Source organism: Cannabis sativa, chromosome 1 (genome assembly GCF_029168945.1).
Source record: "Cannabis sativa cultivar Pink pepper isolate KNU-18-1 chromosome 1, ASM2916894v1, whole genome shotgun sequence".
NCBI lineage: Eukaryota > Viridiplantae > Streptophyta > Magnoliopsida > Rosales > Cannabaceae > Cannabis > Cannabis sativa.
In genome coordinates, this window is record NC_083601.1 from 19433674 (window position 1) to 19459065 (window position 25392).

Here is a 25392-nt window from a genome sequence, read left to right on the forward strand (position 1 = left end):
GCCCATTACTCTCCAAAGTCCATAACCAACTATCCTTGCCACTACCTGGAGGACTTCCATCCTTAAGAATAACTGAAATGGTCTCGTGGTCGAAGAGATTATGAAGCTTTCCCATATCCCACCCACCCCCGGGTGTCAAGAGATCCGCAACATAATTGTTATCCTGCACCACACCTTCTTTTGGTTTCGGAACGAAAACTTTCAAGTGAGGGAGCCAAGGATCCCTCCAGATACTAGTATCTCTTCCATCTGCCACCCTTTTACACGCTCCTTTCCGAAGGATTGTGCTTGCTTTAACTACATTCTTCCAAAACCAGGAGTCAGAATCTTTATAACTGCATTTGAGAAACTCTCTCCCCCTCAGGTACTTGGCCTCCAGAATCTTAGAGCATAACGACTGCTTTCCTGATAATAAGTTCCAGCCCCACTTCGCCAAAAAGGCAAGATTCATTTCCCTCGTTTTCGAAAACCCAGTCCTCCCAACGATTTGGGAAGGCAAAGTTTGTCCTAGGCTCTAAGATGAAGACCATGGTTTCCTTTCTCAAAATCCCACCAGAAATCCCGAATTAGACCATCAATCCGATTCACAAGGCGATTAGACAATTTGGTTGTTTGCATGGCATAAATAGGCATGGACAAGCCCACCGATTTAATAAGAGTAGCCCGGCCGGCTTTTGATAAAGTTTTGGCCTTCGAGCCTTGTAACTTTGACGTAAGATTGTCAAGAATGAAGTTAAAATCAGCATCTTTTTGTCTAGATCTGAAGAGGGGTAATCCCAAATACTTAGTAACCCCTTCAGGAGAATCTAGACCCAGAGCTTCTTTAATTCCTCTCCTCATGCCATCAGGGGTATTCTTGCTAAAGAATATGGAAGTCTTAAGCTTATTGACCTTCTGACCAGACCACTCGCAAAACTTCTCAAGACAATTCCAAAAGCCTTTGGCCTCAATTAAGTTGGCACGACCAACCAGAATTAGGTCATCCGCAAAGAAGACATGGGATAGCACCGGGCCCCCTCTACTCAATTTAATACCATGGATACTTCCTTTTCCTAACTCTTCCTCCAAAAGTCTGGACAACACTTCCGCAGCACAGATGAACAGATAGGGAGATAACGGGTCCCCTTGACGAAGGCCATAAGAAGGAAGAATCTTACCAACAGGGCCACCGCTGAGGCATATATTGAGGGAGGAAGTGGTAATACATTGAGAAACCCAACTACAGAATTGTTGTGGGAATCCGAAATTCCGTAGAACGTGATCAATAAATTTCCAGCTCACTCTATCATAAGCTTTAACAAGGTCAATCTTGATCGCAAAAAAAATTTCTTTACCTTTCTTCCTATTGAAGGAATGAATAATTTCTTGCACCATAACATTGTTATCCTGGATATTCCTTCCTGGAACAAACGCAGCTTGAGTAGGGCAAATTAGAGAAGGAAGAATAGGTTTTAATCTATTTGTAATAATCTTCGATATAACCTTATACAGCACATTGCAGAGAGAGATAGGTCTGAAATGGTTTGGTTTCTTCGGGTTCTGCATTTTAGGGATGAGAACAACATTCGTCGAATTAATTTCCTTGTGCATTCGACCATTGACAAAAAAATCTTCAACAGCATCGCAAAAGTCATCTCCAACGGACTCCCAGTAGTGTTTGAAAAAAAGCACTGACATTCCATCAGGGCCAGGAGCCTTGTGGTTACTCATGGCAAACAAAGTTCTTCTAATCTCTTCACGGGAAGGGCAACAAACAACATCAGCTTGATTCTCAATAGAAATCTTCTCTCGAAATAGATGACCACAGTCCATCAGTCGATTACTGTCAGAACCAGAAAAAATGTTATTGAAAAAGTCCAGGAATTCGTGTCCTATCAGTGCTCGGTCATTAATCCACTCATTGTTTTTATTCAGAATGCAGTCAATGGCATTTCTTCTTCCTCTTATAGCAGCAGAAAGGAAGAAAAATTTAGAGCATTTATCACCATCCTTAAGCCACGAGATCCTAGCCCTTTGCTTCCAATAAATCGCTTTTTTGGCTCGGGCTTCATTCAATCTTCGTCTAACTTCAATCTCTGAACTCCAGTCTCTGGAACCAGCTGGTAGTTGTTGCATCTGGTCCAGATTTTGTTCTAGCTCTCGAATGACCCCGTCGATTTTACCAAATTGGGTTCTATTCCATTGAAGGAAGGCTACCCGAGTAGCGCCAATCTTTTTAAAAACTCGAGCAGGGGCCCAAGGATGGGCCACTGAATCCCAGGCATTGGCAACAATAAGGTTGCTTCTGCAATCCCGCGTCCAATTTTCCTCAAACTTGAAACATCTGGAGAATTTAGGAGCAATTCCCCCCGTGTCCAAGCATAAAGGTCTGTGGTCAGAAGTACTCGTCTGAACAGACCACAAAGCAGTTTTTGGAAACAGCTGAAGCCACGCTCCATTCACAATACCTTTATCCAGGGCAGATTTCACATGATTTTTTTCCAGACCGATGATTATCCCAGGTCATCATATCTCCTTGAATATGCATATTTATTAGGCCACGAGACTCCACTAGTTGGGAGATGAAAGGGATGAAAGGGTCACGTCCCATAGATCCTTCCCGCTCCGAGGGACTAAGAACAAAATTAGTATCCCCAAAAATCAACCAAGGACCACCAAATCTATCCCCTAGAGCCATAATCTCTGACCAGAAGTGTTTTTTAGCATGATTATAAGGCGGACCATACACACACGAGAGGAGCCACGGGTGGGAAGGGGGATCCGAATTGACAAGCCCCGAAATATGGTTACGAGAGCAAGAAATACATTCAAAACAAAATCCAGACTTCCAAGCTAAAATAATACCTCCCGCAATACCAATAGGCGGCACAAAAACATTAAAGTAAAAATGAGAGGCTTTTAGAATACGTACCAGCGGATTAGCATCCACCTTGAGCTCAGTCAAAAAAACAAAATCAGGAGAGCGCGATCTGAGCAGGGACTTCAGTTCGCGAACTGTAGAGGTCTGCCCCAACCCTCTACAGTTCCAGGCTACACCTCTCATGGCTCCTGTGGAGGAGATATGACATTCTCCTCCACAGGGTTAACCGAGTGCACGGAAAGACTGGAACCAGATTCTTCAATTACAAAAGAGCCAATCAGATGGCTCCTCCTAACTCCATTATTACAGCTTGGAGAGCTCGACACCTCAGTAGGTTCTTCAGAAATATCATCAAAATCCGCCTTCGACCCAAGGTCCCTCTCACAAATGTCCCAGGGAAAGTCTCTAACAACATCCGGGTGACGTCTAACGATTTTGTTAGGACGGGTGCAGAGTGAAGCGGAGCCCTCAAATTTCCTCTTCTTGAAAGGAGTGGTACGCTCATTAGTTTCCGACGATGGCTTCACTCCAATATCACCGCCAATTTTCTTAATTTCATACAAATCCAACTTCCCAAAATGTTTAAGATCAAAAAGTAACTCTTCTTGGGCTTTAAGAAAATGAGATAAAGCTCTCTCCTCATCATCTTGGTTCACGGCACAACTAGCAAAAATCTCATGTGTATTATTTTTATTCACCAAATCCACCAATTCACTCCCATTCCCACGTGGCCCAACATTACCATCAAAACTCTCCTCACCAATTAAATCCATAGTGATAGTCGGCCTCACTAAAATAATGGACCCATCAGTCCATTTAAGGTCCAACTCTTTCCCACGGCCTGGCCCACCAACCAAAACACCCTCACTTCCAATACCCACATTACTAATCAATTCAAGCCTTTCACTCAAATGAACATCTCTGCCCGGCCCACCAACCCCAAGGCCCAAATGACTCTTGTCATTACTCGGCCCACCTTCCAACGTTACAACATTAGTACACAACCCACCATTGACCAACGGCTCTCCAGGAGTTACTACTAATTTCGAGGTCTCTAAACAGGGAAAGGACTCAGATAACTTTCCCCTAATATTCAAATTCACCCCAACCTCATTACCACTAACGGCAACAAATGAAGCACGCTCGCCTGAACCCGCCTTCTCATTCACGCCATCCACGACCTTGGGGACCCAAACGACATCAGCACCATGGTGGTGCACTAAACGAGGACCACGAGAAGTCGTTTTCGTCTTTCGCAGAGCCACCGCCGATGAAGACACACCAGCAACCACTTCCTTTCCGACGGCTGGGTCTGCGATTAAAGGAGGAGCACACTGCCTCAACCGAAGACCACGGGCCGAGGATGAAGAATCCGTCTTTGGAGCAGAAAAGTTCTTGGATTTCCCAGCAAAGCAGTCCAAATACAGAGAATCAGTATTTAACCAAGGTCCATATAATGGGAAGGATCGACCATGCACATTCGAAACCGTGTTTGGGGCTGAAAGAGTACACTCCGAACGTTGGTGCCCCAAACGTCCACAGAAGTAACAGAAAGCTCCAACTTTTTCATATTTAAATTGAACCCACACATTCGCCTCATCGCCGACGTTGATGAAGCAACCTGAGAGAAGAGGCTTCTCAATGTCAATCTCCACCAACACTCTTAGCCATTTCGCCCACGAAGCGGGGTTTTCCTCGTCCAAATCCATAACCACTACGTTACCCACCCGAGTTCCCAGTTTATTACCATTGGAGACAGAGAAAAATTCCACAGGGAGCTTATGAATCTGGACCCAAAGGCGGGTATGGATGAACGGTGAACCATTCTGCACACTCGGTTCCCAGGATTTGAGTAATAGAAGCTTACCACGGATGTTCCACGGGGTCCTAAGAAGAGCCCAGTTCCTATCCTCCACCTTTTCAAAAATCAGTTGAAAGCAGTTGTTATTGATGGTGGTTGCAAGAACCGGGACCACACGAGCAGGGCGCTTCCACACGTTTTTCACAAGGTCAATAATGAAGCTTTCCTTCACGTGCCCATGGGAAAGCACTTTACCAAAGAGACACAGATTAGTTAAGTTTTTGACAGTGGAATCACAGGGAGTTAATGTCAAAGTAGCCTCATCATGGGACATATTTTTACCAACCACTGAACCAGAGTTACCCACCAACTCCATACCAAACAATAAATGAGAACCACACAGGATTTACCACACCACAGAAAAATGAAAAAAACCAAAATCCCACAAACAAAGGAAAGAAAAACACAGTGATATTGGAGGAAACAAAGGGAAAAAGGGGGGGGGGGAGGAAATAAATACAGTGAAACTGAAAAGGAGAGGAAAGAAAGGAAAGTCAAATAGCAACAAAGAAAATGTGAACGCAAACAAAAGGGGCACGGCTCAAAAACAAAAGTAAAACACACCGAATTTACCACAACACAGGGAAATGTTCAAAAGTGGAATAAAGGGGACTAGGGTCAAAACCAGAATCAACATGGCAAAGACATGCCACGGACCAGAAGAAACAAGAGAGGTAGAAGACCTCATCATTGTGTAGAAATTTTGTCGTATGTATTTTGATTATTATATTTGATTTTTGACTAGTGAGGAACTCTATGTAAGGAACATATGGAGAAAAATAAATTCAGTGTGGTGTCAACATTATGTGCACCAAATAAATTTATTTTAAAAAAGAAAAGGTCATTATTGTAATTTAACTATAAAAAGCCAAAACCATTTTCTTTTATATAGAAGTTATAGATATGTGATTATTTATGTCAAAAGCAAAATGTATTATTCTTGTGATTCTAGCTTGGAGACAATAGAAAAGGTAACAGAGAGTTATTTTAATCACATGGGTAAACTTGGAACCTTTCTATAGATAATTTTAGTGTGTATAAGTTCAAGTATGAAGTTTATGCGGGGTTATGGTGTTGGATCATTTTACCCCTAAACCGTTCAAAAATTTATGCTTAAGCAAGGGTAGAATTGAAATTTCTAAATGTATTTGTTTTGTGCCTTTTGTTTAGTGGGACAGCTGGCGTTTCTTAAGTAAATGATAATTAAAATTTTAGCAATAGTGTTTTAGGAGGAAGGTGAGAAATTGGAGGAATAAGCCTAGAGTCTTCTCCTTCCTTCCTTTTCTTCTTTCGGTTCTAAGCACACAGTAGGAAACCAACTTCAATCACTCAATTTTTTGAAGTTTTGGCTTGAATCTAAAGTGATTCAAGTAAAGGTATGCCCTAGAAAACTCTTTTCTTTGTTTGGTGGTGGTGTTGTTAGGCTTAGGGTGTGAATTTGGGAAATTATGTTTCTGTTTGGTAGAAATTCGATTAGGGTTATTATCTACAAGTTATTAATGATGTTTTATGTCTGATTGAACTATTATTGATGGGTGATTTTGGGTTTGAGCAACTTTGAGTTCTTGGAACTCAAATTTGGCTCAGCTATGTCATGTTTAGTTCTGGTGAGTTTTCTTTGTTGTTTTTGTTTGAAAACTGTTCTAGGCTAGTATTACAGGTATCTTGGAGAGTATGGTTGAATTTGGAGTTGAATTGGTGAAGTTTTTAAAGATTTGGGTTTTTTTGCAAGAGAACTGGCTAACCGATTCCCTAGACATGCCAAAAAACGGGTTCACCGGTTTGGGGATTTCGCTCTGCCGATTTTTGCAAGGCCAGAACCCTAGTTTCCATATTTTCTCGAGGTTTAGTGCAGTATTAGATTGTTTGTCTTTAAGACTACCCTTGGTTATAAGTTTAAGATTTTCGGGAAAGGTTTAGCCCTTGAGCTCCTCCTTGGTCCATGAGCTCCAATAAAGGAAAGTTGAGCCTATTGAATGGCTCCATGAGCTCCAACAAAGGAAAGTGGAGCTAAGCAAAGGAAAATGGAGCCTATTGAATGGCTCCATGAGCTCCAACAAAGGAAAGTTGAGCCTATTGAATGGCTCCATGAGCTCCAACAAAGGAAAGTTGAGCCTATTGAATGGCTCCATGAGCTCCAACAAGGGAAAGTAGAGCCAATTGAGACAAGAGGAGACCCAATTGGTATTATTACTTTGTTTTTTAAAAAAAAAAGGTATATATATGCATCAATAGGCGTGGAGTAAGCTTCTACACATCCACACTCATCAATTCCTACATATTCCAACCTATTCTACTTTTTTGTCTTTATCCTCTAAAGCCTAAATAACCACAAACACATTTTTTCCTCCATTTTAAATGTCTTTTGGATCAAAAGTAGGAATTTCAAATGTTCATCATTATCATCATCATGTTCTTCATTTTTTCCAAAAAGTTCACTCAAATCACACCAAATGCATAAATCTCACTCATTTCTAAAATAAAGAGTGGATTAAGATAACCCATAGCCTACATTGCAAAGTTTCATTCATAGATTTCAAAAATTTCAAGCCAAATTTCACAACATTAGGAAAAATCAAATATGTAAAAAGAGGGTTTTGTGAAAAAGTTCAAAGAATACTACGATGTTCATATTTTCTATGAATTTTAACATGGAAAACAGAATTAAATAGTGAATGGATGAGAGAAACTTACTCAATAGTGATGCCCAAGCTTGAATCCCTTCCAATAATCTCTAGTTTCTACTTTGAGCATTCCTTTGAAATGGTTCTTGGAGCTATTTGAGAGGGTTTTTAGAAAAGCTTTTATTTTTAATATAGAGTGAAGAGTAGAATGGATGGGGTGTGAAGAGAGGAGAGGCCTATTTCAAGGCTATAAGGATTAATTAATTTTTTTTCTTATTATTTCACTTCTTTTGTTTATGTCCAAAGATGCTTAAAAATATTGGTGGTCTTCTACATGTCTACACTCGGCAGTACCAATATATGCGGGTGTGAAGTCCAAGCGCGCGGGGATTATTTTTTCTACAAGTCCATCATAACATTATAAAGTTATGATAAACTTGGGCGGCAAATGTTATCTCTCAAAAAATCCAAAATAATGGTGCCTGATTTTTTACTCTAGATATGGAGGTCCAACAAGGTGGAGCTTATTGGCCATGGAGGAGCTCATGGACCAAGGAGGAGCTCAAGGGCCATGGAGGAGCTCATGAGCCATGGAGGAGCTCATGGACCATGGAGGAGCTCATGGACCAAGGAGGAGCTCAAGGGCCAAAGAGGAGCTCATGGACCAAGGAGGAGCTCAAAGGCCAAAGAGGGGCATTGTGGGCGCACTAAGCTCCCAACTTTGTCAGATGCCAAGGTGCAACCGTCAGGTGCTAAGGTGTAAAGGGCTCCTCAGCTGTCAAATTATCTCAAGGACCTGATGGGCACGAACCGACCCAATTAGCTCCCCTCAGGTACCCATGACCATCTGGGTCCGCTAAATAGGAGGGACGCGTGCTGTTAGAGCTGCTCCGAAAATATAGTCAAAAAGTGATAACTGAAGAGATATTTATTTTTTAAATAATTATTTTATTATTATTATGTATCTTGAACCTAACTGAACTATAGTTACGGGAGGGCATTCCTATGTTTAAGGGATTTTAAATCCTAGATGAATATCTATATAAGGGGGTTGAAATCACTTGTAAAGGGACCCTGAAATTGATACTCACGAGATCATACTCTTGAGCTCCCTCTCTCAAATTCTAAAAACTCACTTGAGGAGTGAACTCTTGGAGAACATAACTCTGGAGACCTCACCTCAAGCATTGAGATCAATAACACTCCAAGTGGACTAGCCTATTACCGCTGAAAGGGGGTGAACCACTATAAAATTCTTGTGTTCGTTTATGGTGAATTTCTTTTTGCAAACCTGTTTACTTTGATTAACTATTGCTTGTGTTCATCTTTTTACGATCTTCTTAGATCCGTTGACGAAAAACCGCGTCAACAGTTTGGTGCTTTCATTGAGAGCTTTGAGCACAAGTGTTAATCACCCTTTACCATCATGGTGAGTACAAGACGGACGAACTATGAGGAGGAGGATCATGATGACCCCATGAACGAAGGAAACACCATGGAACACCATGAAGAGTACCAACCCGTTGAGCCCGCTGGTGAAGGGACTTCTCGACGTCCAGGCAAACAAGCAATACCTGACGACGAAGGTCGGGTCCAAGATGCAGGAAGCTCATCGTCACCATCCCATGGTGTACGGAGAACTACCAACGTCCATGAGGTGTACATGGAGAATGAGGCATTGCGCCAGCGTTTAGAAGAGACTCTCAGGCTCAGCAAAGAGTGGCAAGAGAGGTATGGAGCCTAGGAGGCCACAAGGCCACAAAGAAGGGGAACCCGCGGGCGTCTTGGTACAGCGAGAAGGGGACGACCCCGTGGGAGTCGTTCAAGACGTTACCTCCCGAAGGTCAAGAGAGATCTAGGTCACCAACAACCCAAGGTCGTGATGCTAGTGCCATACCACAACGACCTTCTCGTGAGAACGACAACCATGGTGGGAGGAGCGAGCGCCCTCCATCCCAACAAAGACCACGAGTAACAACCTCAGGTCGTGAGAATAGGAGGAATAATGTACGCCCTCCTACACAGCAACAAACTAGGAGGGATGCACGAGGACCTACTGCCCCACAAGACAATGCTGTAGATCCCCCACGAGGAGACTCCCGTGAGGAGAGGGGCACGACACACAATAATGGGATCCCATCATCTCAACCACTTCCAGCACCTAGGGATATTGGTGTGGACGAGAGGGGAAGAGATCATGTTTGGAACCCTCCTTCACCAATCAGGTTCCCACCATCACCAATAAGGCATCCTGAGCCTCCACGTACTAATGCACAAGCACCACATCAACCAGCCCCAAGGGAGAGGTCACGACAGAGGGAAGCACCTCCCAGTCGCCTTCCAAGTCAAGACTTGCCTCGACCCCCTCAAAACGGGCAAGAAGACTACCGAGACAACCATGCTCGACAGGTACCTCAACCTAGGGGATATGGACGGGAAAGACAACGCACCATCTCTCGTGATAACTATGTCTGTCCGAGACCAGCACCCAGGGAGACTAGACCACAGCGTGCACGACCCTACTCACCCCGAGACGATAGTTATTTATCAAGATCTCGGACTGCCGCAACACAATCATATGCCCAACAACGGCCTGCACCTCGGGGGCCGCAACAACAGAGGACGGTGAGCTTCATGGGGGAGAGTTACCGTTCCGACTCAAGGAGTCGATCTGTGAGTGTTCAAGACAATGCACCTCCTCCATATTATGAGGAGCACCCTCGATACCCCCCACGTGATGCAAGGAGCTCTGACCTTCGGGACCATCTGAACCAAAGGCGATAACCTGACTTGAGAGACCACTTGAACAGGGGGCACGCACAGAGGGAGGCTCCTTATCGGGCAGAGTATGACATTCCTCCACAACAAGGAGAATATGCACCCCAGCTTAATGTGAACGCTCCTCCACCGGCCGGTCTCAATGCTCCTGCTCCTGTGGTAAATGACCCACGGATAACAGCATTAGAACAACAAATTCAGCAGTTAATGAATGCCCAAGGAAGTGTCGGGGGATACGATTCTGATGAGGAACCTGAGCCTTTTGCTCCTCACATCTCGGCATTGCCATACCCCCAAGGGTTCAAGATGCCCACTATGACAAAATATGATGGAAGTACTGACCCGGGAGCCCACATTAGTGATTTCAACACATTAATGAGGACAAGCCAAGTGAGTGGCGATCTGAAGTGCATGTTATTCCCGGTGACCTTGACAGGAGCAGGAAAAACATGGTTCAACAAATGGAAGAAGCATTCAATCACCTCTTGGGACAAATTGTCGAGTGATTTTAAAAAAGAATTTCGTGCTGCCAGGTCTCGAAAACCTGAATGCTCTTCCTTGGCCAATGTAAAACAACAACCCGGTGAGAGTCTAAAGGCCTATATTAATAGGTTCAACATCGAGGCGGCCAAGGTGAAGAACGTTGATGACAGTGGGAGACTCATGGCCTTGGGGGCAGGCATAACTCATGGATCTTTACTATGGGATAGCCTCCAAGGGAGAGGTGCCCCCACTATTGACGAATTTATGAAAAGGGCCCAAAAATATATAAACATTGAGGAAGCCAGGTTAGCTAACAACCTGCCTCTTCCCTCAGGACAACCTGTTTCAGCTACTACAACAACAACTTCCACCAATCCAAAAGCAACAACTGCCAACCCTCCAACTACCAATAACTCTGGGCACAATAATAAGAGAAAGGGCGACAATGGAGGAGATCAGAACAATGCCAAAAAGAGCAAAGGTTATCAGTCCATGTTCACAATATACTCTGAACTTGTGGAGACACAAGAAACCATATATGTGGCAAACGAACATCGGGTGGCCTTTCGGATACCTGAACCCTTGAAAGGAAGTGGTGCGAAGAGAGATCCATCCAAGTATTGCCAATATCATAAAGACATTGGCCATACCACCAACGAGTGTCGAAACTTGAGGGATGAGATAAAGACTCTTATACGTAATGGGCCTCTTGCTCATTATGCAAGGAATAGGCAATACAACCAACAAGGAGCAAATGCACAACAACATGTAGCCCCACGTGCCAATGTGCAACCACAGGGGGCACCTGGAAACAATACTCCTAACCCGCCGACACAACCACAAGGGGGACAACTGGGACATAACCCGGACATTCCTCCACTTGTGGAAGGAGAGGACGTATTGGTCATATCAGGAGGACCACACTTTGCAGGGATTACCAATGGGGCTCAAAAGAGATATATTAATGAGCTCAAGAACTCAGATAAGACTCCTTTCACACCAGAACAACGTGCTCCCAAGCAAAGTCGAATGGAGGACCAAACCATAACATTTTCCAATGAAGATGCTCATCATGTACAAAGTCCGCATAATGACCCACTAGTGATAACATCTCAAATCGCCAACAGGAGGGTAAGGAGAGTCTTGGTCGATAACGGTAGTAGCGTGAACTTGTTATATAAGATAACCTTGGAGAAAATGGGGTTAAGTGTGCAAGACCTACAACCGTGCACTACAAATTTGGTTGGATTTACTGGAGATGGCGTGGCCAGCACAGGAAAAATCACTCTCCCATTGACACTCGGGGAGGCCCCAAAAACAGTCACCCGGATGACGGAGTTTGTGGTGGTAGACCTACCATCTGCCTACAATGCCATTTTAGGTAGACCAGCGTTATACACACTGGGGGCAGTCACATCAATCAAGCATCTGGCCTTAAAGTTCCCAACTGCTACCGGGAGTGGAATAGTCAAAGGAGATCAACTGCCTGCACGTGAATGCTACAATGTGGCTATGAGGGGACAAACCCGACCAGGGGCCCAGATGTTGGTGGTAAACAACGATAATGAAGTGGAAAACAGAGGAGCAAGAGAAAGTTCTGATATAGAAGAGATAGACCCTCGGTTGGGCGATGACCGTATTGACTTGGGTCCCATTGAAGAACTTGAAGAAGTTACTCTTAACTTAAAGGAGCCAACCAAAACCGTAAAAGTGGGGAAGCACCTAAGTAAGGAGATTAAGAAGGCTGTTATTCAGTTCCTCCGTGACAACCAAGAAGTATTTGCTTGGGCACATTCTGATATGGTAGGTATAAGTCCAAATGTCATGACCCACGTGCTGAATCTAAACAAAGACGTGCCCGCCAAACGACAAAAGAGGAGATTACTTGATGAGGTTAGAGCTGTGGCCTTGAAGGAGGAAGTAAGCAAACTTTTAGCCAACAATTTTATTCGTGAAGCCTTCTACCCTGTATGGGTTGCGAACCCCGTGTTGGTGCCAAAGCCAAACGGGAAGTGGCGAACATGCATCAATTTCACTGACTTAAACAAGGCATGTCCCAAGGATTGCTTCCCACTTCCTCGCATTGATCAACTAGTAGATGCTACCGCTGGTCATGAACTTATGTCCTTCATGGATGCGTATTCTGGATATAACCAAATACCCATGAATGTGGCGGACCAGGAGCACACGAGCTTCACTACTGACATGGGGCTTTATTGTTACAATGTGATGCCCTTTGGGTTGAAGAATGTCGGTGCTACCTACCAGTGAATTGTAAATAAAATGTTCGCCGATCAAATTGGAGTCAATATGGAAGTGTATGTGGACGATATGCTCGTCAAATCCAAACTCTCAAAGAACCACGTTGACGACTTGGAAGAGTGTTTCTCTATATTGAAAAGATACAGCATGAAGTTGAACCCACTCAAGTGCTCCTTTGGGGTATCATCAGGCAAGTTCCTTGGCTTTATTGTTAACTCAAGAGGTATTGAAGCAAACCCCGAGAAGATAAAGGCACTAATTGACATGCCTTCCCCAAAAAGAAAGAAGGATGTCCAAAGCCTGACAGGACGCATAGCTGCACTCAATCGTTTCGTGTCCAAGTCCACCGATAGGTGTTTACCATTCTTCAACTTATTGCGAGGAAGCACTAAGATTGAATGGACAGAAGAGTGTGAACAAGCATTTCAATCATTGAAGAAACACCTGGCTGAACCCCCTATCTTGTCAAAACCAATCATGGGGGAGGTGTTATACCTATACTTGGCTGTAACTGAGCATGCATTGAGCGCGGTATTGGTGCGTGAAGAGGAGAAGATTCAGAAGCCAGTGTATTACATCAGCAAACGATTTGTGGGAGCAGAGTCACGTTATCCCACCATGGAGAAGCTGGCTTTTTGCCTAGTCCATTCGTCAAGAAAGCTACGACCTTACTTCCAAGCACATCCCATTCATGTCCTAACTAATCAGCCCTTACGTCAAGTATTGATGAAACCAGAGGCCTCAGGTCGACTCCTTAAATGGGCAGTTGAGTTGGGTCAGTTTGAAATCACATACCATCCTAGGGCGACCATAAAGGCGCAAGCACTTGCCGACTTCATCGCTGAATGCACTGGGTTGCCAGAGGAAAATAGTGCGAGAGAATTACCAGAATGTGTATGGCATTTGTTTGTTGATGGGTCATCTAACGAGCACGGCTCGGGGGCAGGAATCATTCTTGTCACCCCAGATGGGTATAGAATTCATTCAGCCTTAAGGTTTGGGTTTGAAGCATCCAATAACGAGGTCGAGTATGAGGCCTTATTGGCTGGGCTGAGGCTAGCAAAAGAGCTTGGTGCGAGAGCAATTCGTTGTTTTAGCGACTCCCAGCTAGTAGTCAATCAAGTATTGGGGGAGTATCAGGCAAGAGGATTAAAAATGGCGGCTTACCTTTCGCAAGTACAAAAACAACTCTAACAATTTGAGTATTACTCTATAGAACAAGTACCTCGTGAACAAAACTCGAATGCTGATGCCTTAGCAAGGTTGGCCACCACTAAGGAAGCTGATACACTCAACGTTGTCCCAGTAGAGTTCCTCCCTAAACCGAGTATCAATGTGGAGGAAAATGAAGAGGCTGATATGGAGCTGGTCGATACTCAAATAACATGGATGACTCCACTCATTGATTACTTAACTACTGGGAGTCTCCCTTCTGATAAGAGTGAGGCAAGGAAGTTGCTATATAAGGTACCAAGGTTTACTCTGTTGGATGGAAAATTGTACAGAAGGGGATACTCCATGCCATTATTGAGGTGTGTGACAGTTGAAGAAGCACGAGGCATATTGAAGGAGGTCCATGAAGGATTTTGTGGGGACCATGCCGGAGGGGATAGCTTAGCTAAAAAGATAATAAGGCAAGGATACTATTGGCCTACTATTAGTCAAGACTCTCTCCAGTATGTAAAAAGGTGTGACAAGTGCCAACGCTTCTCAACAGTACCACGAGCCCCTTCAGTGGAACTCACTTCTATGACCTCCCCGTGGCCCTTTGCTGTGTGGGGGATAGATTTGATTGGATCTCTACCACAAGGAAAGGGTGGAGTTAAATATACAGTAGTCGCGGTAGACTACTTCACAAAATGGGCTGAGGCAGAACCTTTGGCCACCATAACTTCAAAAAAGGTGCTCGACTTCGTCGTGAAAAACATTTTATGTCGCTATGGAGTTCCACAAAAAATAGTATCAGATAATGGAAAACAATTCGATAGTGATTTATTTTCGGAATTTTGTAAGAAGAATGGTATAGTCAAGAGTTTTGCTTCAGTAGCTCACCCACAAGCAAATGGACAAGTTGAGGCAGTAAACAAAACATTGAAGACTACATTAAAGAAGCGCCTAGAGGCTGCCAAAGGAAGATGGCCGGAGGAGCTCCACAAGTACTCTGGTCCTATAGGACCTCACACCGAACAGCTACAGGAAATACTCCCTTCTCACTCACCTATGGGAGTGAAGCCATGCTCCCAGTTGAGACCCAAGTCCCCTCACACCGAAATCAGTACTATGAACAACACCGTAACCACCTACTCCTGGAGGAGGCCCTAGACTTACTCGATGAAAGAAGAGAGGAGTCACAATTACGTAATGCCGCTCACCAGCAACGGGTAAAGAAGTATTATGACTCTCGTGTTTGGAATAGGGAGTTTATAATAGGCGACTTGGTGTTAAGAAGGGTGTTCTTAGCGACTCGTGATCCAACAACTGGGGTCCTTGGGCTCAATTGGGAAGGACCGTATCAGATCGAAACTGTCTTGAGGCCTGGAGTATACAAGCTCGCTCGCCTTAACGGGGAGCAAGTGCCGCGAGCGTGGAACAGTGAGCACTTGAGGCGATACTACCAATAGGTGGAAGTCCTCCTCGGTCGGGGGTCCTTACCTTACTTTGATATTTAGCCAAGTTTCCTCTTAGTTTATTTATTTATTTAGTTATTTATTTTTATTTTTACTTTTTATTTTTTATGACCAAGATCTTCATTAGATTGTCATATTCTTAGAAATTCTTAAAGTTGTTATTTTCAACGCTAGAATAAAAATATTTATTCAAAATATAGTTAAATTGCCAAACCCAAAAACAAGTCACCAAGGATAATAGTCAAACCTTAGTAACTTGGGGGGCATAAGGGTATGGATTTAACTATACTCGTACCTAATCCTACAATTTTCATAAACAAAAATAATTTTAGAAAAGTGGTGAATTTTTTAAAATCACAAACACTTAGACTAAAAATTATAATGGATAGAGAGTGGATTTAATTATATACATGATAAGCACTTAATCTAGAAAAGAGAATTAACTCTAAACAAAAACTAGTAAGTCAAACATGTTCATCAAGAGAGCTTAAAGAGCAAACTCATTTAATTAGCTATTTAACTAAGGATAACTTAGAAAAAATAGAGTGTGTCAAGTACTTGGATGAAAAGTAACCAAGGAAAGAAAAACACAAATTACCCATAAAAGTTGTCTAAAGATAATAAAACTAAGGAGCACATGCGCTCGGGATAAATAGCACAAAGGCTAAAACTCTCAAGGAAGAGTATCTTCAGGCGGGTCCATAGAAGTAGAACCACCGGGAATATCAGTCGTGGAAGGAAGCGTGGCTTCTCGAAGGAGTCTTGCCTTGCACTTCATAAGCTCCTTATCTTTAGTCTGGGGAGGCATGTGTGAAAGGTTAAGTTTAAGTTTTTGGTTATTTTTCCACAACTGATAAAATTGGTCGTCGAAGGCGCGCTTGTAGGTCTGACGGTCTTTCGCTGCCCTTTCCTCAAGTTTCTGAATGGTGTCCTTAAAAGCCTTAACCGCTGAGTCATGTTCTTTAGTGACTGTATCTAGCGCCTTCTCTAGCGCCGTATTCTTCTTCGCAAGATCAAAGTTCTGATCAATGTAATAATTCACTTGAGTCTTTCTCTCCTCCAGCCGGGTCTGCGCATTATTGAGTTCCGTCAGCCTCCTACCAAGAATTTCCTTAAGTTCATCCTTGTCACGCTCATGCTTTGCGTCCGAAAGAGCGAAGAGCTTCTTCTGCTCCTTAAGGGCTGTTTCTGCGGTAGCTAGTTTCTCTTGTAAATTTGAAGACTGAAGATTGGAGACCATGAATTGAGTCACACCCTAAAAAAAATAAGAGAATGAAAGGGTGTCAGCACAATAAAAGGATATGAGATCATATAAATATGAGCGTGCACATAAGAAGATAGGCTATTATCAATACAGTTTGATAAATAATCCATCACGTACCCGAAGGATGTCTTGGACTCCTTTAGTGACAGTATCACCTTCGTAGTTGGACATGTCACGCACCACCTCAACGGTTGCAGTTTTTCGAACAAGGAGGTCAATGTTGTCATGCACAGACTCTAGCATCTGAATTGTGGCATCATCGGGACGAATTATGGGAACCACGATGGAAGGTCTCCTCATGCGGCCACCAATATTTGGGACAGAAGGAGAGGCTTGAGCATTCTCCTCGCCTTCTACCGCGGCAGGACAAGGCTTCCTCAGTTGGGAGCAGGCTCGAGGGACTAGAGGAAGGTCTGGAGCACTTTCCTCTCCTCCAGACTCATTAACATCCTCACTCTCACCATAACTCGCAATTAGTTGGTGGAACATATCTGAATCTGTAAAAAAAAAATCATTAATATCACAATACACACAACATCATAATGTTATCATATGGGTATGTCAAAAAAAAAAGTGAATAAGTATATATTAAAAAAAAAGGAGAGAAAGGAACCTTCAGAGCTATAATCATTGAGCATTGTAGTATCCTCGGGATTGCTATCAACACCAACAATCACTCCAGTGTCCCTCCTCGAAGTAGTGGGTGGTAAAGACATGTGGATGGAAGAGTCGGCTGTAGTAAAGTTCCCATGAGAAGGATTCCCCCCGTCAATGGGAATAGCAGGAGCATCAGGTCCATCGATTGTGCTTGCGACAGTTGTGTTATGCTCAAGAGGGTACAATCCCACTAACTTGAGCGTCTCTGGAGTTACAATCTTTGGAGCTGATTTTTCAGCGTCTGGCATAGCTGTCAAGGCTGCCGCATGTTGTATCATCTCCTCGGTTGGGATCGGTCTGGAATATGTACCCGTATGGTTGAAAGCCCGGTGGGTAGTGTCCATGGGGGTTGTAAAAAAGTAGGACGTCCGATGCTTGTCACTGCGGTTTGTGCTACAAATACCAGAAACATACGGCTGATTCCGTTCTCGGTTCATAAAGTAGAAGTATTCTGAATGGTTCATGGACGGGCAAGTCCGGAAGGAAAGGAGGTAGTGAATTTCATGAGGAGAAGGTCTTCCCCATCCCTTCTGATGATATATTATGAACAAAGCAGATAAGGCCAGGTACCCATGAGGAGCAATTTGGGCTGGCAAAATGTCAAAGTAGTTCGCCACCTCTCGAAAGTAATCATGGAGTGGCAAGGTCGCTCCAGCCTCGATGTGGTATTTCGTCCAAGCACAGGAATCACCTGGGGGAGAGCCAGCTTTTTGGCCTTTCTTCGCTGGGACTACCTTCACCCCTTCACCAAGAGGGTACAAAGAGAGGTAACTTTGCACCTCGGACGACTCCAAACTGCTGTCTGGACGTTCGATTGAGACGTTGGGATCCCAAGTACTCTGATCATAGCGTGCCTTTGCCTCTAAGGTAGGCGCCATGCGCGGAACCTCTTGCTGGTTCCGCTTCTTTTGTTTTTGGGTCGCCATGTGTGGAGCTGTTCCCTCTTGCTGAGTCCGCCTCTTTTGGGTAGGAGGATTTTGAGGAGCAGTATGAGCTTCATTTTCCTCTGGGCCGTCTTGGGAGGAAGGATTGGCCATCTCTGTAATAGCGTGAGGGGTGGAGCACTCTCCTTCGTGCAAAAAGTACAAAGCCCAGCGTGGGAGGATTCTTTTCAATCTCTTCACTCTATGAATAGGACATGTAGTTTCGTGAGATCCGCCAGACGACTCACTACTACTTAAAGGGCTAGGAGAAGACGACGAATCAGATGAATTTGGAGGTGACCGGTAGTCTGAGTATAGGTGAGCAAGGAGGTCGTCGTCAATATGGTTGTCGCCTCCCCAATGGTCACGAGCATACATCTACAAACACAAGTATGTGGAATGAGCATACAAGCATGGAATGAGGTAACAAAAAATAAATAAAAAAAAAATGCTAAGTTAAATTCACTTGGTAAGGTAGTGAGGCTAGTTAATTAAAATAAATTAGATAAAAACTAATTCAATCACAAAAATTAGATGTAAACTAAATTTGATTTAAATCAAATTGGAAATATCTAATTGTGTTAAGTTGGATTGGAATAAACCTAATTTAATTTAACTATGCTAAATGAATTTAAATTTTTTTTTTTAAAAAAAAAAGTATTTTATTTTATTTTTTGGCTTGTTTTGGGTATATTAGAATTTTATTGAAGCATCAACTTCCTCTATGTATTCTTGGTATATACATATGTAAAAATAAAAATAAATAAATAAATAAAGCAATATGTGTAGCTCCATGAGCTCCAACAAAAGAGCAAATGGCTCCATAAGCTCCTACAAAGGGGTCAAATGGCTCCATAGGCTCCTAAAATGGAGCTGAAAAAAAAAATGAAGCTGAAAAAAATGGAGCTGAAAGAAAAAAAAAATGGAGCTGAAAAGAAAAAAAATGGAGCTGAAAGAAAGAAAGTGGAGCCGATTGAATGGCTCCATGAGCTCCATAGGCTCCTAAAATGGAGCTGAAAAAAAAAGGTGGAGCCGATTGAATGGCTCCATAAGCTCCAACAAAGGAAAGTGGAGCCTATTGATTGGCTCCATGAGCTCCAACAAAGGAAAGTTGAGCCTATTGAATGGCTCCATGAGCTCCAACAAAGGAAAGTGGAGCTAAACAAAGGAAAGTGGAGCCTATTGAATGGCTCCATGAGCTCCAACAAAGGAAAGTTGAGCCTATTGAATGGCTCCATGACCTCCAACAAGGGAAAGTGGAGCCAATTGAGACAAGAGGAGACCCAATTGGTATTATTACTTTGTTTAAAAAAAAAAAAGTATATATATGCATCAATAGGTGTGGAGTAAGCTTCTACACATCCACACTCATCAATTCCTACATATTTCAACCTATTCTACTTTTTTGTCATTATCCTCTAAAGCCTAAATAACCACAAACACATTTTTTCCTCCATTTTAAATGTCTTTTGGATCAAAAGTAGGAATTTCAAATGTTCATCATTATCATCATCATGTTCTTCATTTTTTCCAAAAAGTTCACTCAAATCACACCAAATGCATAAATCTCACTCATTTCTAAAATAAAGAGTGGATTAAGATAACCCATAGCCTACATTGCAAAGTTTCATTCATAGATTTCAAAAATTTCAAGCCAAATTTCACAACATTAGGAAAAATCAAATATGTAAAAAGAGGGTTTTGTGAAAAAGTTCAAAGAATACTACGATGTTCATATTTTCTATGAATTTTAACATGGAAAACAGAATTAAATAGTGAATGGATGAGAGAAACTTACTCAATAGTGATGCCCAAGCTTGAATCCCTTCCAATAATCTCTAGTTTCTACTTTGAGCATTCCTTTGAAATGGTTCTTGGAGCTATTTGAGAGGGTTTTTAGAAAAGCTTTTATTTTTAATATAGAGTAAAGAGTAGAATGGATGGGGTGTGAAGAGAGGAGAGGCCTTTTTCAAGGCTATAAGGATTAATTAATTTTTTTTCTTATTATTTCACTTCTTTTATTTATGTCCAAAGATGCTTAAAAATATTGGTGGTCTTCTACATGTCTACACTCTCATAGCACTCAATATATGCGGGTGTGAAGTCCAAGCGCACGGGGATTATTTTTTCTACAAGTCCATCATAACATTATAAAGTTATGATAAACTTGGGGGGCAAATGTTATCTCTCAAAAAATCCAAAATAATGGTGCCTGAATTTTACTCTAGATATGGAGGTCCAACAAGGTGGAGCTTATTGGCCATGGAGGAGCTCATGGACCAAGGAGGAGCTCAAGGGCCATGGAGGAGCTCATGGGCCATGGAGGAGCTCATGGACCATGGAGGAGCTCATGGACCAAGGAGGAGCTCAAGGGCCAAAGAGGAGCTCATGGACCAAGGAGGAGCTCAAAGGCTAAAGAGGGGCATTGTGGGCGCACTAAGCTCCCAACTCCGTCAGATGCCAAGGTGCAACCGTCAGGTGCTAAGGTGTAAAGGGCTCCTCAGCTGTCAAATTATCTCAAGGACCTGATGGGCACGAACCGACCCAATTAGCTCCCCTCAGGTACCCATGACCATCCGGGTCCGCTAAATACGAGGGACGCGTGCTGTTAGAGCTGCTCCGAAAATATAGTCAAAAAGTGATAAGTGAAGAGATATTTATTTTTTAAATAATTATTTTATTATTATTATGTATCTTGAACCTAACCGAACTATAGTTACGGGAGGGCATTCCTATGTTTAAGGGATTTTAAATCCTAGATGAATATCTATATAAGGGGGGTGAAATCACTTGTAAAGGGACCCTGAAATTGATACTCACGAGATCATACTCTTGAGCTCCCTCTCTCAAATTCTAAAAACTCACTTGAGGAGTGAACTCTTGGAGAACATAACTCTGGAGAACTCACCTCAAGCATTGAGATCAATAACACTCCAAGTGGACTAGCCTATTACCGCTGAAAGGGGGTGAACCACTATAAAATTCTTGTGTTCGTTTATCGTGAATTTCTTTTTGCAAACCGGTTTACTTTGATTAACTATTGCTTGTGTTCATCTTTTTACGATCTTCTTAGATCCGTTGACGAAAAACCGCGTCAACATATTTAATTATAAGATTAGATATTTTGATATTTAACATATTTTAAATTAAAAGATAACTTTTGTCTTTTTTATTTAAAATATTATATTAAAATTATCTTATATGACAAATGAAATAATTAATAAATTTGAAATTAACATAGATATTTTTATAGATACACTTACCATAATATTTTCAAATTCAAAATTTGTTATTTGTTAAATATTTAATTATTTATAAGTTATAAGTTTAAAAATGATATTTTTCTATATATATCATTTTTTTTTCCTTATTGGAAATTTATAAATCATATCTTGAATATTTAAATAACTTAGATATTTTATAGAAATTTGAATATTGATTAATTTGAGATATTTTGACATATAATTATGGTAATTATTATTTATTTATTATTTTATTCCTAAAATAATAATTATCTAACCAAATCTATTTTAAAATTGGTTTATTTTATTAAATTATAAGATTTGAAAGTGATTTTGAAGATTCTTTCCTTTCAAATCATTGATCTTATTTGATATTTAATTTAATTTGATTCAAATAAACCTAGATATTTTAAAATTAGTTTCCTTTTTGAGATTTTCAAGGTTTGTTTTAACAACCCTAAATTTTCAAAATTTAATTGGTTAGTTTAAGAATAATAATTTAATTATATTAATAACTTATTTCACATTTGTTACATGGACAATGTTTGTTTATTTATTTATATTGTTTATTCAAAAAAATTTAACAAACCTATTATTTATTTGATCTAAATTGCTATGATTAACTTGTTGACAGATCTAATGATCTGATTTTAATCATAGTCCAATTGTCAATAGATCTTATAAATAATTTGTAAGAGGTAAATTTTGTACTTCTTTCATCTGTGTAAACCTAGTAACATTATAGGGCCCATCCAAATCATTTGACCTGTGTGAGCCTATATGTTTGCTATTGGGCTTAGATGCATATAGGAAGTCCATTTAAGTTTTACTAAGTAAATAGACTAGGTTGCTAAAATAAAATCAGACATAAGTAATTTTATTTAGGCCCAATTAGATTTGGGCTTATTTAATAAATAACAATTGTTTATTTAAAGGTTAAATTCCTCTCTTTTGGGTCTTGTGTGAGAGTTGGGGGCCAATAACAATCATTTGAATTGTTTATTTATAGAAGTGGGTACGACATACTGAACCCAGCTCCCCCTCACATGAACTACCCCAATTGTGAAGGCCCATTTGCCTGATTTAAATAATTGTATTAGGTTAATTATATTAGTCTAACCAAATTAAAATTGAATTAGCAATATAATTAACTTTTAAAATATATGAAATTTATTTTTCATTTTAATATTTTAAAGTTAATTTTAGAAAAACACTTGGTTAATATTCTAGATAGTTATTTCTAGTACTAGTTATTATTTCTAATATTAAATAGGAAAATATCATTGATTGTGAAATTAATTGTTTCATAATTAATTTTGGTACAATCTAAGTTTAGTATATTTTCCTAGTATTAAACTAGAATTAATAATTAAGTTTCCTCTTAATTATTTATTTCTTGAATTTAATACATTTAATTAAATTAAAAATTTCAATATCCAAGTTGATTTTCATCATGATACTTAAATATTGTAATTTTCATGTCATTTAATTAAAGTTGAAAATTATCTTAAGTTTGGAATCTTATTTCAGAATAACTTAAATTTGAATAATTTTCAAATATATTTTATTAATCTTTTTCTCACAATTTCGAAATTGCATCACTTTGATGCAGAAATTTCGAATTTTATTTGAAAAATATTTTTTTTAATTTTGGACCAACTTAAATCAATGATTTTTTCATTTAATGATTAATTAAAATAAATGAACTAAATATATTATAGTTAGCAATTGAATTAATTAGTCAATGAAAGTCTAGATAGATATTATCTGTTTTGCTTAAAGTATTTTTCTAGTGATATTTAATTAAATAATAGAAAATTAATATTTAAGTTGATTCTTAATCATGATACTTAAATATTTAAATTTTTTCTTAAATATTTAACTAAATAGGAAAATTATATTTTTGTTCTAAATTAATTTTATTAATTAATTTTGGGCCAACATATAATAAAGATAATTTTTCCAGGATTTATTTTTATTTTATTTTAAAGCATTTTCGAAAGTAGTATTCTTATACACTTCATTTTTCGAAATGCAATATATATTTATAGAAAATTAAATTTGAGTTGTAAATTAATTTAAATTAATTTTAAAACAACTTAAATTGCATATTTTTCTAAATATTTATAGAAATTATTACTAAGATGGAAATAATTCACGTTATTTTCATATCCATCTAAGTATAATTTATAAATATTACATTAAAATTTATATTTAGAATTTTTCATTCTAAATTGGAAATTTTAATTAAATAAATATATATATTTAAAATAAATAAATTAAAATAAGTTTCAGAAGAAAATATAACTTTCTTTAAATAATGAGCTTTATTATTATTAGGACATTCGATCTCCATTGTTGGTTTTACATAGCTATTGTTTTAGTGAGTAATCCTCCCTAATGGAGGAACGTTCATTAACAAGTTAGCACCGTTTAATCTCGAAAGATAAGTATATTTGTAAGTGTTTTATATGGTATTGATCACCCTAATAGTGGCGACTGTATTTGACTTACAAAATATGAAACAATGGTGGAAGCTCATAAGATAGAATAGCCTTGACTCTCGCCTAAACGAAACAACGCGGATTCCAATCTTGATCGAATAAAAGGTTGCTAGAATGTTTATCATTTTAGATGAGTTGACAACTCTATTCAATGGATGGTACTATCACTGACTCTCGCCTAAACGGGACACTGATATCAGTTTGTTGAAGACATTAAAAATTATTTAGGATTGTATGTTTTAGTATTTTCACTTGTCATTCCTACTTGCTATGTGATTAATAATTTCTGAATTGTGTATGAATTTATATTGAACCATGTTATTTTCTGTTATTAAATTGTAGTTTAATTTCGAATCTTCATTGTTGGTCTAACTTGGTTTGTTTTTCTAATGAGATAAATCCCTAATGGATTTTCACCATTAGACTAACATAATAGTGTTAGATCTCGAAAGATAAATATTGTATATGCAACATCTAGCTGTTCATCAATTGATGACACCTTAGACTAGTATTTTACAATATGAAACAAGAAGATTGTATAAATAAGATTACTTTGACTCTCGCTAATCGGAGCATCGTTGGATTCTTATTTAAAACGAAATTATCCTAATTCCTCTTAGCCTTTTCATTTCGAATTAGCTCAATGACATATCATTGGATGAATGCTCTATAAATCATATAAAGTCATTCTATATTTTCTCTTAAGAAATTAAATGACGAATATGATTGTATTTTATTTAGTGATAATTAAAAATAAAATTATATTAAATCAAAATTTAATATTATTTTAAAAGGAAATGCACCAAAAAAAAGAAAAAAAATCAACTAATTAATAATAAAAATAGAGACAGAGATGTATCTAATCAAATTTAAATTCAAATGACGGTAAGTTGTGGATATTTTTAATTAACTTCTTTAATTTTTAATTTTTTTTATAAATCATATATCGAGTAGAATATTATAGAAAAGATTAAAAAAACAATTAATAAATCTATAGAAATTATCATTATATTTCACTTGTAGTCACATCATTGCATCTCACTTTACTATCATTCTCAATAGGTTTGTTATACATAAAACAAATTAATTAAAAATGAGTTAAGTACTCACTTTATAATAACATTATAATGAAAAAAAAATATTTGAAATTGAACAATCTTTAAAAAATAAAATAAAATAAAGATCTAACAAAAAAAATAATTAATAAATTTATAGAAAATTCTTCTTATAATTTTAAAGCTACTGTTAGTAGTCACTACATTCAATACCGAAGTAGTCGCTAAAAATTTCTTATACTTTTAGTGTTT

At 39.6% G+C, this 25392-nt stretch overlaps 2 protein-coding genes across 2 annotated transcripts; one reads left to right on the top strand and one right to left on the bottom strand.

Annotated features, from left to right (window-relative positions):
- The first annotated feature begins 8771 nt into the window (after positions 1 to 8771).
- Positions 8772 to 12877, top strand: LOC133030310 (uncharacterized). The gene is made up of 3 exons (XM_061102939.1): positions 8772 to 9076; positions 9139 to 10018; positions 10169 to 12877. The coding sequence occupies exons 1-3, from the start codon at positions 8772 to 8774 to the stop codon at positions 12875 to 12877; spliced, it is 3894 nt and encodes a 1297-aa protein (XP_060958922.1).
- A 3121-nt stretch (positions 12878 to 15998) lies between these two features.
- On the bottom strand, positions 15999 to 18717 carry LOC133030328 (uncharacterized). Its single transcript, XM_061102996.1, has 2 exons — positions 17373 to 18717; positions 15999 to 17256 (listed from the first exon to the last, which is right to left on the bottom strand). Exons 1-2 carry the CDS (start codon positions 18715 to 18717, stop codon positions 16844 to 16846), a joined length of 1758 nt encoding a protein of 585 aa, XP_060958979.1. The 3' UTR covers positions 15999 to 16843.
- Between the last annotated feature and the right edge of the window lie 6675 nt (positions 18718 to 25392).